This window comes from Rhinoraja longicauda, chromosome 31 (genome assembly GCF_053455715.1).
Source record: "Rhinoraja longicauda isolate Sanriku21f chromosome 31, sRhiLon1.1, whole genome shotgun sequence".
NCBI lineage: Eukaryota > Metazoa > Chordata > Chondrichthyes > Rajiformes > Arhynchobatidae > Rhinoraja > Rhinoraja longicauda.
The window spans coordinates 7,154,719-7,169,169 of NC_135983.1; the positions used below are offsets into that span (position 1 = coordinate 7,154,719).

Genomic DNA, 14,451 nt, shown 5'->3' on the forward strand with positions numbered 1-14,451 from the left:
AACCTATGTCTTTAAGGCCAGTGGTCAAAGAATATATAGTGACTCAAGGCAAATAGTTAGCAATGTTCTTATGTGACAGGTTTATGGTATATTATATTAATTCACACAACATGAATGTCACGACCAAGGCATTAACTGTGCCAAATTGCCTTGTGGAAGGTAGTAGTGAGCTACCTCCTTGATGGGTTTGAAATAATCAGAGGCTTGATTTGCCATTACAGAATCGGTCACATTGCTGTGTATGAGACGGACGAGGATAACATGAAGGACATCCGTGATTGACCTCAATCAGGTTCAGCATTGAGAATTGGGGCTGGGACAGCACCCTGTGGGCACAGTGGGTGTGGGCCAATGCTTCCACTGATCCCTTGGGCAATTCATAGCTATGTGAGCAGCGACAACCAGGGATTTGTGCTCAGTTTCAGTCTCCTGGGATGTCGGCCCAAGGGGCCATGCAGCAACAGGCAGAGCAAGGGTGGTACAAGTTCCCAGCATGACATCGTTGCCAATAAGACAATTCTAAATCCAATAACCCATTTTACTGCCAATTCCATTGGTAATCTTTCTGTGAACACATCCGGAGTGCTGATAAGTTGCCAGTGCATGGTAGTTTGATGGTTACCAGGTCTGATATTCAGCTTTTAACTTAATGGTACTAAGGCTCTAAGTACTAAGATACTAAGTAACGATTTAGGAATGACACAGAGCTGGGTGGAAGTGTGACCTGTGAAGAGGATGCTATGAGGCTGCAGGGTGACTTGGGATAGGTTGGGTGGGTGGGCAGATGCTGTACAATGTGGATAAATGTGAGGTTATCCACTTTAGTGGCAAGAACAAGAAGGCATATTATTATCGGCACAGTGGCGCAGCGGTAGAGTTGCTGCCTTACAGCGAATGCAGCACCGGAGACTCAGGTTCGATCCTGACTACGGGTGCTGTACTGTACGGAGTTTGTACGTTCTCCCCGTGAGTTTTTTCCGAGATCTTCGTTTTCCTCCCACACTCCAAAGACGTATGGGTTTGTAGGTTAATTGGCTGGGCAAATGTAAAAATTGTCCCTAGTGGGTGTAAGAATAGTGTTAATGTGCGGGGATCACTGGGCGGCGCGGACCCGGTGGGCTGAAGGGCCTGTTTCTGCGCTGTATCTCTAAAAAAAAATCTGAACGGTGGCAGATTAGGAAAAGGGGAGGTGCAATGAGACTTGGACGTCCTTGTACATCAGTCACTGAAAGTAAGCATGCAGGTACAGCAGGCAGTGAAGAAAGCTAATGGCAGGTTGGCTTTCAGAGCGAGAGGATTTCAGTGTAGGAGCAAGGAGGCCCTACTGCAGTTGTACAGGGTGCTGGTGAGATTGCACCTGGAGTATTGTGTGCAGTTTTGGTCTCCTAATTTGAGGAAGGACATTCTTGCTATTGATGGAGTACAGCGTAGGTTCACCAGGTTAATTCCCGGGATGGTGGGACTAGCATAAGATGAAAAATTGGATCGACTGGGCTTATATTCATTTGAATTTAGAAGGATGAGAGGGGATCTTATAGAAACATATAAAATCTTTAAGGGATTGTACAGGGTAGATGCAGGAAAAATGTTCCCGATGTTGGGGGAGTCCAGAACCAGGGATTGCAGTTTAAGAGTAAGGGGTAGGCCATTTAGGACTGAGATGAGGAAAAACTTCTTCAGCCAGAGAGTTGTGAATCTGTGGAATTCTCTGCCACAGAAGGCAGTGGAGGCCAATTCACTGGATGTTTCAAAAGAGAGTTAGATTTAGCTCTTAGGCTAACAGAATCAATGGATATGGGGAAAAAGCAGGAACGGGGTACTGATTTTGGATGATCAGTCATGATGATATTGCATGGCAGTGCTGGCTTGAAGGGCCGAATGGCCTATTCCTGCACCTACTTTCTGTTTCTATGCTCTCCATCCTCCCATTTCATGGTGATATTTGTCTCCAGAGTTAGAACGTGTCTCTTGATAATTTGTCCAGTAACTAAATCAGAAGGCAATTGCATCTCTTACATATGTGAATTAAAACCATGTAATATTTACTGATTCATTTACAGCAACAAAAGAACTTTAGTGTAATAAATGCATCAGCTGAGGTAGTTTTGGATTCTCATTTTGCAGCTGAATACGTGACATTACCCTAGTACCTTAAAGAATTCTGGAGCATGTTTCCTGAGCTTTTCCATCCTCCACTCATTTTCACAAGGGTTGAGAGATGACGGAGGAGCCACGCAGGAACATCTACAATCTGTCCCAGAGCTGACAGTTTCAACTGTGTAGAAGTCTTCAAAGCGCAAGCTGCCATTCCGGATGCGACTGCAGGCATCTTTTGTCAGGGGCCGCATGATGCATTTGCAGCGGCAGTCAGAGCCCTCGGATATCATTCGGACTTGATCATCCTCCCCAAACAGCTGTTGAAATGAAAATAATTCACTAGCAGGAGTGTGCAGGCCAGTATCAATGGGCCTCAGTATTTACTGTAGCAAGTTCGCATAAACATGACAATGCAATTACTGTCTCCAGCAAGCTAAGAAACAAACCCATTATTTCTGCTTGCTTCTGCTCCAATGAACTAATTTCCTCCTACCTTGAATCCCCACTTATGTCCGAGACACCACACACGCTCGTCAACTCTTTAACAGCTTTCTTTTTTTGAGGCCCCCAGTCACTTATCTTTACCATGAATGTCCAGTACATTCTACACCTCCATCCCCCACCAACGTGGTCTCAAGGCCCTCTGTTTGTTCTTTGAACAGTGACCCAACCAATTTCCCTCAATTAACACTCCCCTCTGCCGAGCAGAACCTGTCCTCGCCTTCAACAACTTCTCTTTCTTTCTCCAAGTGAAACATGTAGCCATAGGCTCTCGCATGGGCCCCTGCTATGCCTGCCTTTTTGTTTGCTTACATCAAACAGTTCCAGGCATACACTAGTCCTATCCCCTAATTCTTTCTCTGCTAATATCACCAACTGCATCGGTGCTGCCTCCTGCACTTGTGCAGAACTCATGGACTTAACTTCACTACCATCTTCCACCTGGACCTCGAATTCACCTGGATTATCTCTGACATCTCTCTCTCTTTTCTTGATTTCTCTGTCTCCATCACAGGAGACAGACTATTGACCAACATCTCTTCAGTGTCCTGGATTTCTGATCTTGCTCCCTCCCCCCCAGACGCAATAAGGACAGAGTTCCCCTGGTCCTCACTTTAACCGCATCGAGCACATTATCTTTTGACGTTTCCGTCAACTCCAACGTGATTCCACCACTAATCACATCTTCCCATCTCCACCCCTTTCCACCTTCCACAGAGACCGCTCCCTCCACAACTCCATCGTTCACTCATCCCTTGCCATCCAAATCACCTCCTCTCCAGGTACTTTCCCCTGCAACCACAGGAGATGTTGCAACTTCTTATACCTCCCCCCTTGACTCCATCCAGGGACCCCAAGAGTCCTTCCACGAGAGACAGAGGTTCACCTGCACCTTCTCTAACCTCATCTACTGCATTCCCGATGTGGGCTACTGTACATTGGCGAGACAAAGTGTGGACTCAGCAACCGTTTTGCTGAACACTCGCTCAGTCCACCAAAACCTACTGGATCTCCCAGTTGCTAACCATTTTAACTCCCCTTCCATTCCCATACTATTCTGGGGCTCCGCCATTGCCAGAGTGAGGCCATACACAAATTGGAGGAACAGCACCTCATAGTTCGCTTGGGTGGTTTGCATAGCTTACAACCCAACTGTATGGTTAAATTCTCTAATTTTAGGTAACTTCTACAAACAACTCCCTCCCCTCCTTCCTCCACTTAGTCTGTTAACCAGATCCACAGCTTGCAATCATGTATCCCTCATGGGCTCACACCTGCCTCTAGCCGTCAGCCTATCAGAGAACCTCCTTCCCGGTGCCGCCATTTCCACCCCTCCCTCCCACCCCACCCCACGCGCACAATCAGTGTGAGAAGGGTCCCAACCTGAAATGCCACTCATCCATTTTCTCCAGAGATACTGCCTGACCCGCTGAGTTACTCCAATGTTTTGTGCCTATCTTTGGTATAAACCGGCACCTGCAGTGCATTTTTATAACATGCTAAGAACGAGCTTGCATTTACTGAGAACCTTTCACACGTTTGAGATCCAAAAGCCCTCCACGGCTGGTGAAGGCCAGCTTAGAAGACAGTTAAATATCAATATAGATTGAAGTGTTGGAGTAACTGTGGGTCAGGCAGCATCTCTGGAGGAAATGGATAGGTGACCTTTCTTCAGACTTCATCAGTCCCTCCACAGATGCTGCCTGACCCACTGAGTTCCTCCAGCACTTTCCTATTTCCTTAAATTAAGGTTAGCCTCCATTCAAAATAAATTCCATTATTTTTCCAATTAAGTCATTTTCTGATTGTTTAGGAAGAAAATCAGAACCAATTGTCATGTTCCAGCAAGTTTGAATGTCTCATGGAAGCTGGAATGAGTTGTTTATTTGCAATAAATGTGTTAAACGTAAACAGGAATGAGAACTTGCAAACAAATAGCTGGAGTTCTGGGCTAAGGAGTCACTGAAATCCTGGCAAAACCCAGGATCCAGTACTGAGGTAGACAATAAGGGTGTAAACAAAAGCTAAAAAGGTTTCTGGGAAGTTGTAATACCTCACAGCTTCCATTAACTTCTTAAGATGTTTGTTTGGGCTACATTCTTATCAAGAGAAGGGCAGAGGTCTTCAGCATGTTACCATTTGGAGAGCTTTAGTATCAAATTAGCAGTAATTAATGCTGCTTTGGAAATAGAAAGAGTGAAAAGAGTCCAGCTGGAAGCTTCAAATGTTCAGAGCACGCCACTTAATGGAGTAGGCACCCTCAGACCTTTGTCCTGTAACTGCAACCCGCACCAAGTCTTTAACGGTCTTGCATCTCATGCCTTTGTGGATACACAAACAATGACTGTCACACTTGGAAAGGTTTTCTCAGAGTGTCAAATGTACCAGCAATGAAACAATAACATTCTTTTTTGACTGAGCTCTAAAGGCCCTTTAATGCAATAATACACAAATAAAAAAATAATCAGGCCATAACAGTGAAAAGCCGAAGTACGTGGTGGAATAAAAAATAAGTCTGTAACAAATTGTAGTTGGTAGGGTGGGTTGTGGTTAGTGTAGTGCAGTGTTCAAGAGCCTGATTGTTGTTGGATAGAAGCTGTTCTTGAACCTGGTGGTCACAGTTTTCATGCTCCTGTACCTTCGTCCCGATGGTCGCACCAAGATGAGAGCGTGGCTAGGGTTGTGTGGGTCTTTGATGATATTAGCTTAGTCATGGGAAATTTGAACTTCTTAATTAAAATAAGCAAGTAAATAAAATGATCATGAACTGACAATGGGAAAATAATTAGACTAAAACAGGGCAAGAAAATATGAAATATAAACAGAAAATGTTGGAATATTCAGCAGGTCTGGTAGCACCTTTAGGGAGAACAATAGTGTTTTCATTGTAGAAACAAGGAACTGAAAATGCTGGTTTATCAAGGAAAACACAAAATGCTGGAGTAACTCAGCATATTAGGCAGCATCCCTGGAGAACATGGATAGGTGATGATTTGGGTTGGGAACTTTCTTCAGACTGATGCTCTGCCCGCTGAGTTACTCCTACATTTTGTGTTTTACCAACAGTGTTTTCATTAACTGTGTCTCTCCCTGACATACTGAGTATTTCCTGCATTTTCTATTTTTGAGATCAATCATGTTATAAACTTCCTTCTGCCCAATTAACCCAAGTGGAATTTTTTTTTGATTCATCTGGCATTTAATTTCAGATTTTGTCTATCTGCAGTATTTTGCTTTTGGACTCGAGTAGTATTCAATCTGTTGTCACTGAAGAAAGGATTACTCCTTCAACGTACCGTGGCATACCTATAGTCAAGGTGAGCGAAATTTCAAAAACATTGGAAAATGAGATGCATGAATTAAGTAAAAATTTGAGTTTTATAATGTAGCTTAAAGATTAAAAATAAATTAGATTGTGTAAACTATAAATTCTGAATCGAAACTATAAATAACAAACTAAAATATCAACCTAACTGTAGCAATGGTAAAAGGGGGGGGAATGCTTCCGAATCACAACCAGACCTGCATTCTGTCATGTATCTGGTGAGAAACCTTACCTAAGACTCCATGTTTGACCAACACAAACAAGCAATTACAGGTTCTTTGATTGTGAACCTGTTCCATTGAATCCCCAGAGTTCTTGCTTGTCACAGCAGCAAAAAGAAGCGATATATGTATGTGAAATAACAAGCATTTGCAGACATGAATCGTGTTTTTAGGGGGTGGCATTTCTGAGAACAGGAATCCTATTAACACTTAAGGCACAGGATGCTTTCCTTTATTAGCAGAGTCATTGAATACAAGATCAGGGGGACTACGCTAGATCTGTAGAACACTATTAAGCCACAGCTTGAGAACTGTAATCTTTTGGTCGGAGCATCAAAGGAAAAAAGGGATGTATGAAGAACGTGGCATTGCATTTTAACAATACTTGGTTGTGCACTAGAATGTATATACACTCTGTACATCCCCCTGCTTCATAAATAAGTTAAAGATGGCAGGGATCATTCTCCAAACTCCTCCATATAATAACTGGAGCAAAATGGAAATGGTTTATGCAGATATCACTAGATATATTCACCTCGAGAAAAATTGGAATTATATACCAGTTTTGCATATGGATGGAAACAGATGCCGCAGGTACTGCAGCCACTTCACAACTCTAGTAACCTGGGTTCGATCTTGACCCGTTTCCTGTGGAGGTTGATGTTCTCGCAATGATTGCCTTGTGCTCTGGTTTCTTGCCATATTCCAAATATGTGCTGGTTGGAAGGTTATTTCTAGTATAAATTACCCCTCGTTGAGGTGGGTTAGCAGGTGAATCGAGGGGAGTTAATCCAAGAAAGAATTGGACACAGCGTTTAGGTTGATAAGTCAATGTGTAGGATAGCTGCCTCGTCATAAGAAAATATGATACAAGCAGAGCAGGCTGATAATATACAGCCATCCAATGCCCTTGTGATGAATTTATTACATTGAAAGGGCAGTGCAATTGAAGCTGACTACATGGACTTTGGCAAGACCTTTGACAATATATGCATGGTGGGCTAGTCTGGTCTAGTCTACATCACATAGGATCCAGAGCAAACGAACTATTAGATACAAAATCGGCTTAAAGGTAGGAGACATGGTGGTCGAGGGTTGTTCTTCAGACTAGAAACCTGTAACAAATGGTTTGGAGGTGAATGTAGGTGGGATGGTTAGTAAGTTTGAAGATGACACTAAAATTAATGGCGTAGTGTATAATGATAAAGGTTATCTACGGTTACAATGGGGTCTTGATCAACTGGGCCAAAGGGCTAAGGAATGGAGATGGGAATTTAATTCAGATAAATGTGAGATGTTGCATTTTGGGGGTGGGACAAACCAGCGCAGGAACATGGATCAGAAAGGTTTGGAACAATATTCAGCCAGGCACAGGCAAGTTGGACTAGCTCAGTTAATATTCGGCATGGACAAGTTGGGCAAATGTTTCCGTGCAGTATAGGTTATTAACTTGAAAACATGAACTCTTTTGCTCTTGAAGCTGTCTACTATGCTGAGTTTTTCAGGCACTTTCTGTTTTTATTGCAGATTTCTATCAACAGTTTTTTATTGCTTTGCACTTTGGTTACATCTACTCACTTTCCAAACTGCAGACACTTTAATTTCTGTAACTCTTTTTCCTCAAATCTCAACTTTAAGGTTATTTCTATGCTCTATTGCACAGACCAATCACTGTAATTAATGCCAGCACTCAACAGTTTGGTTGGCATTACTCCCCTCATTTGGATTAAGTTACTTTGATCATATCTTTTAACTTCCTTTCATCTAGTTCAAATGTAATCTTGATTACATTTTCACCCCACACAAGACATTTTGACTGATAATCAGACTCCTTTCAAGACAATCCAACTGTTAATAATGATCTAAAACGCTCAGTGCAATTGCTACTCATTTCCTACATAACACTTTAACATGTTGTGAATTCCCAGAGAACATGTCGTGAATTCCCAGAGATCATTTCAGTCGTTTAAACTCATGCCGACTCTGCTCCTGTGCCCCTGAGGCAGAAAGACTGTGGACCTGTAATCCAGAACAGCAGCTGTATAGCAACTGTCATCCAACAGTTGATTAAACATAGAGAACAAGTTCTGTATTAAAAACAAAGAAAATGTAGTCAAAATCTCTTTCAGACCTATTCCTGCTGTGGGTTACCTACACCACAACATAGTATGATTCCTTTTGGGGAGTTAGGAGTGAACTACATTAGGTCTTTGAGGGTTTTATGATACTACTTAGAAAGTTCACATTAAAAAATTAAAAGTAGGTAACGATATACAACACATTAGCTGTCCCAGCTGAACGAGCCTCTGATTGTCCCCAAAATCGCCCCAAGTCCTTAAAAAGAGTGGCCTGTCATATCATTAGGGGCTCAAGGAGGCAGGGGCCATGAATTTAACTGAGTGTGAACAACTGGGGCTTTCATTCAGAAAGGTTGGGAGCTACTGGTGTAATGGATATGGTGTGGTGGACAAGCTAGCCAAATATAATGACAGGAGCCTCCTGAAGTCAGTGTCTGAGCTAGGGACGTTAACGAAGCCTTCACTTGAAATTCAATCTCCGAGCTCCAGGACAGCCAGAAATGCTCCAGGCCACAACCAAGTTCTGATGTGAAGCAACGTTCTTGTATCACTTCTCGTTCCTTTTCAAAAAGGATCTGTTTGCCATTCTAACATTGGTTTGGGAAGAGGCAGTTTTCACAATGCGAGGATGTCCTGATATTTGATGTACTTTTCAAAAATCCAGTGATGACCATAATGCAAGGGTTAATGGATGCAGGCTTTGTGCTCGCTAACATCCCCAAACCAAATGAACAATATCAGTGATATTGGCCGAGGGCCGAATACTGGCCAAGAGCCCAGGGGGGCTTCACTGACTCGGGCATTGGGAATTTTAATTCCACAGCAGGGGGTATATGGCACTCCTTCTAACGGCTCCAGCAAAGGGCACGTTCCTCCCTCAGAGCAGAGACAATGCTCTGAATCACACTGCAGTGGGCCACGGGCCCATCAAGTATCTGCTCAGATCTGCAAACTGTTTCTGGAATAACAGCAAAAGTTATCCTAGTACTGTGGCAACCCAGCTGCCCTATTGTTGAGGGGTAGGCTTTATTTCCAGAGTGACGTGACAAGGTTTTGGACACTCTCCAAGACACTGTGGCAGCAGTTGGGCATTGAACGGAGTAGGCAGACTCCCAGGAGTTGGTGAGTGAACAGTCAGTTTCTTCCCACTTATACCTAAAGATGGAAAATCTTAAGCTGTGCACTTGGGATTGTTCCACTAACTGGAAGAATGGAGGCCCCTTCTTGCCTTGCAGATAGTTAGGAAATTCCACACACATAGGAGCACACTATTATTAAAGTGCAGAAGGAGCCCAGCAAATCTAAGCCTGTTCTTTGTAGGGCAAGACTTTGCCTTCCCCAGCTCTTTTCCTTTAGTTCTATAGGTTATTTTCCCAAGAGACCATCCAATTCCACTTTGAAAGGCCTGACTCTATTGAGTCCAGGTTGAAACCATCACCATTCTCTATATTTTCTTCCTGCCCTCTTTTGCCTGCCTCTTTGAATCTTTATCCCTTGGTCCATCCTTGAACCATCCCACACAGTGAACAGATTCTAAACTTGACTATCCTGCCCAAACTCCCTCAGCTCACCCTGCTTCGAGGATAACCCCAGCTTCTCCACTCTAAACCTGTAATGGAATGCCTCACCTTGGGGATCTCGTGTAAATTGGGAAATACTAAAACTACAAAAGTAACCATTTTACACTTAATCTTTAATGGTCAGCTGCAATTTCTCTGGCATTTTGGATTTAGATCTACAGCATTCATATGACTAAATGTGTTTTTGCACATAATATCAGTGTTTGCGTGAGATTTCCAGCAACAATGGAAGTGAAAGTCAAAGAAACCTCATAACACTCCAAGCACTGCCACCAGCACTATCACCATAGTCCAGTACAGTCCAGTAAATATTTATTTTGCCCGTGAACTGTTATTATTTGGTTAAGTGTTGGTAGCACATACTGTACATATTTATAAAATCCTACCAGATGCTAACAACCTAAAGCACGTTAAAACATCCTGTATGAATCCCTTTACCCATTTAAGTCATGTATCCTGCTCCACAGTGCCCAAGGATTTTAGATGCGAGTTATTTGTTTCACATCTGATTTTTAAAAAAACAATCATTTGTTCAGCTTTTAAATGTAATCCAGCAATCTTGAATCCCTTAAATTCAGCTGTTATAATAACAACTGGAAGCTCTCTGTTTTGTTTAGTACTGATCCACATTTTGTGCAGGGTGAAGAATTAAAGTAGATCCGATCCTTTTTGTTCATCATTCCCTCTTCTTGCAGGTTCCAGGTAATCTGCTCTGACTCCTGCAGCGGCCGGCCGAGGCTGCAGCCCCCACTCACCACTGCTCAGTGCCCAGCCTCTACCTCCCTCCTCCTGCAGAAGCCTGCCATGTGAGGAATCACTGGTTCTCTGTCCCATATTGCTCACTCTTTGACCATAACATTGTACACTGCAAGAGACAACTCAACCCCTCCACCTGTTTTACTATTCATTTAGATCATTACTGTTCTACATTTACTGTCCTTTCTTCCACATTCCTTGGTATCCCTTTCAGACAAAAAAACTAGTCATTTCAATTTCAGTATTTCCAGCTGACCCGTGTTTCTTAGAGCAAAGAATTACCCCAGCACTGTGCATTTTACCTCCAATTGAACAAGCCCGGTCGGTCTCAAACTCTGACCAAAGCCACCACAGAAAGTACCTCTCTTCACCAGCCCTTCCAATCACAAAATCAGTTTAAATTTTGTACAACACTTAAAGTCCAGATATTAAAGACCACGCAAGGTGTCAAAAATCAGAATCCAAACAATTGATTGTCACAAAAACTCTAGACCCGCTTACAGATGTTGTGGCAGGTAATGTGACATGTTCTTCATTTGGAAAAACAAGTGTTTATTTTTAAAATTTTAATAGACATTGAAATACTGATAAGCAAGTACAGAAAATGTTGACAATTGATGCCAAACTCTGGAGGCTGTCATTTTTATAGGTTTTATAGGTTTCGCTGGTACAATGTCCGGACCAAATAAACTATAGACAGGTGTGGCAAACACTCGTAGGTAGTGTGATCGCCACTGAAACCTTTCTGATGAAATCATAGGATCCGGGAAGTCCTTCACAAAGTGAATTACATTAATTAATTAGTAGTGTTTTCTCCAATGATTAAAAGTAAACAGTGTGCTGCAAATCAGAGATCCACGGCACAAACTCTGAATCAACATCTTAAAATGTAAAAAAGTTTACATTTCAAATACATTTACTTCCAAATGCTTGACAAAATAATTCCGCTTTGCCAAATTGTTTTATCACAACAATGCGCTATTGCAGGAATCGACATCAGAGACCTGCTCAATTCATGGTTTAAAAAAAAACCTAAATGCAGTCACTTTGATTCTCGAATTAAATTTAACTGGAGCACTTGATTTGTTAGCTATATACAGAGTCATAGCTATATACATAAGCCATGTGTGGAGAAACGGGTCTAGTGACCCACCGACTGTGACTTTGCCGCCTTGAATCTGATCCAGATGTTCAGGAGAACTCTCAACACTTGTTTATAACAACACGAGGTTGACTTCTGTGACTGATCGACTCGTACAAAGCCTGCAATGCAAGCCTGGCAATTAGTGCCCCTGTCTCAACTGAAACTTTGTTACTGTTCCACATTGTAAGACACTTGAAAGGAAACCGCTTCTTCCAAAATAAAATATGGACACGCATTTCTTTTATCCGAAGCTACATTTATTTTATTATTAAAAATGTAATCGGTTAACTTCTTAAAAGTATTGAAAAGATAACATTAGAACTCACCTTGCTGATTGCAGTAACTGCCTGTGAGAGGATGAGAAGAGAGAGGGTCATTTTTAGTGGTGTCCACATTATTAATGAGTGCATTTTATATTCTTGATGTTTGGAGAGAGAGAGAATCTGAGGGATGTTGCAGCTTGAGGCAGAATCCCGTTAACAAGACGAATCTAGTCGGCGCACCAATGCTTTAACTGGACATGGGCTTTGGGTTCCCCCAAAGAACACGAAAGTCGTGCATCCAACTCCTCCTCCAACACTAGGGCAACTGCGGCTGTGCGGTGCACAATCCCGCTTGACTGCCAGAGAAGGTTATTTTTAATTCCCACCGTGTATTGAATGCAAAGGGAGGGGCATTAATGACTGCCAGTGAATCATTGCCCACCCACTGACTGCAGTTCCAATCTGCTAATCAACCACGGTTGTCGCAGATTTAAATGTGAAAATGACAGATGTTGTTGGCGTGTCCTTTGGTTTTACTGTGAGCAGCGCTGCTTCACGGGCTGGGAAGGAAGACAGGAGGGAAGGAGGGAGGGAGGTGGTGTTTGTGCGGTGAAACAGCGCTTGTTGCCCGGCTCTCCATCCAACTGCGCCCGGTCCCGTTCCCCGCGGTGACTGCGCCATCTGGTGGCCGCGCACCCAGCCACTTTCTGCAGCAGCAAAACACACAGTGTGTGGCTCAGGCAGCACCTTGTTTTTTGTTTTTTTTTAAATCAAAAATATTTATTCAAATATTAAAATAATATATACAATACAATAAAACCAAAACAGAACCCACCACCAGAATACTATACAAAAAAATATGCCAATTGACACTATTATACAATTATATTACAATCCCCATCCAGGATACATCCAATCCCCCGCGGTGCCCAGCGGTCCCGGAAATCCCCCAGGGTGCCCGTGGACAGCGCATAGTCCCTCTCCAACACCACCCGGGCACGGATGTAACCCCAGAAAAGGGGTAGGCAGCTGGCTCGGGCAGAGCCCTCTTCCGCCTGGCGCTGTGAGTCGCGGATGGCCAGTTTGGCCCAGGCAGCACCTTGTGGAGGGAATGGACCGATGGTGCTTTGGGTCAAGATCCTTCTCTATCCCTCTACTCCATTTGCCTGAAGAAGAGTCCCCGCCCAAAACATTGCCTGTCCATTCCCTTCACGGAAGCTGCCTGACCCGCTTACTTCGAAGAGCAGTTTCCATTTCTTCAAGGAGGTTTTAAGCACATCGATGAATATTTTTCTCGGTTCACCTGGTACTCTAATAGAGTTTATTTTATTTTCAAAATTAAACTTTGTTCAGAATAAAAATACATACAAACCAGGTTAACCTGGTACACTCTATCCGTGACAGAACTAGGAATAGAGTTTATTTTATTTTCAAAAATAAACTTTGTTCAGAATAAAAATACATACAAACCAAGAACAGTGCAAACATTCTTCCAACATTCGCAGCATCTAAATATTCATTAATGTCATACTCAGTAGTGTTTGCAACTATCCTTAAACCAAGCACCCTTGCCACTCGTATAGCCCCCCCTGGGGTGACATCCCTTCCCTATTTGAGAGGTGTTCCCACTGGACTCTGCCCCTCAATGTTCTGCAGTGGGAGGACCTAACTGTAGTCCTCCCCTACCAAGCCTTGGCGTTGGCTGCACCAAGCTTCAGTGAGTGCCTCAGCACGTACTCCTGCAGTCTGGAATGGGCCAGTTGGCAACATTCTCTAACGAATATCTTGCTGCGTTGTGCTGGGAAACCAACAATATTTGGGGAGACCAAAGAACGTCTTTCACTGAGTTAATGGTCTTCCAGCAGCACTTCGTGTCCTTCCCCGAATGTGTTCCTGGGAACAGCCTGTAAATAAGAGACCTCTGTTAATGATGCTGTTCGGGATGAACCTTGACAAGGACCATTGCATCATTCTCCAGAGCCTCTTCTCTAAACCACACTGTGTAAAGAGGTGGGCAACCGTCTCCTCTATCAAACAGTCATCCTGAGGGCAGCGTGCATCGGTAGTAAGATTCCGGCGGTGCAGGAGGATTTGACTGGGAAGGCCCCTTTGGACCCTCTGAGCTGGGCAGTCTGCTCAGGGGACCATGCAATAGGATCCATCAAGTCCTTTTCCTGCACTGCCTGCAGGATGTTCCGTGCTGACCACTGCCCAATGGAATTGTGGTCATAGATGTTGATCTGGAAGAACCTTTCCACAGATGACAGGTGGTGCAGCAATGTCCAGCTGACTGGCACATTGCACAGCATTGGTGCTAGGTCCATCCTTTGCAACACCAGGGACAGGTAGAACCTCAGCAGACTCTGTGCACAGTCTGATGCAGCCACACATAAAGGTGACCATCATGTGAGGGTGACATTGGGTTCGCTTTTGCCCCTGTTGTCTGCGGACGTGCATGATCTCTCGCATCTTGTCTGGCATCAGGC

At 43.5% G+C, this 14,451-nt stretch overlaps 1 protein-coding gene across 1 annotated transcript in view; it reads right to left on the reverse strand.

The window, feature by feature from the left end:
• Positions 1 to 12,269, reverse strand: part of LOC144608385 (olfactomedin-like protein 2A) — a 41,013-nt gene extending 28,744 nt beyond the window's left edge. Inside the window, exons 1-2 of the mRNA XM_078426097.1 lie at positions 12,029 to 12,269; positions 2,151 to 2,414 (exon numbers count right to left, since the gene is read on the reverse strand). Of these exons, the coding sequence (XP_078282223.1) occupies positions 2,151 to 2,414; positions 12,029 to 12,112 (348 nt within the window). The 5' untranslated portion in view covers positions 12,113 to 12,269. The remainder of the gene's footprint in view (positions 1 to 2,150; positions 2,415 to 12,028) is intronic.
• Between the last annotated feature and the right edge of the window lie 2,182 nt (positions 12,270 to 14,451).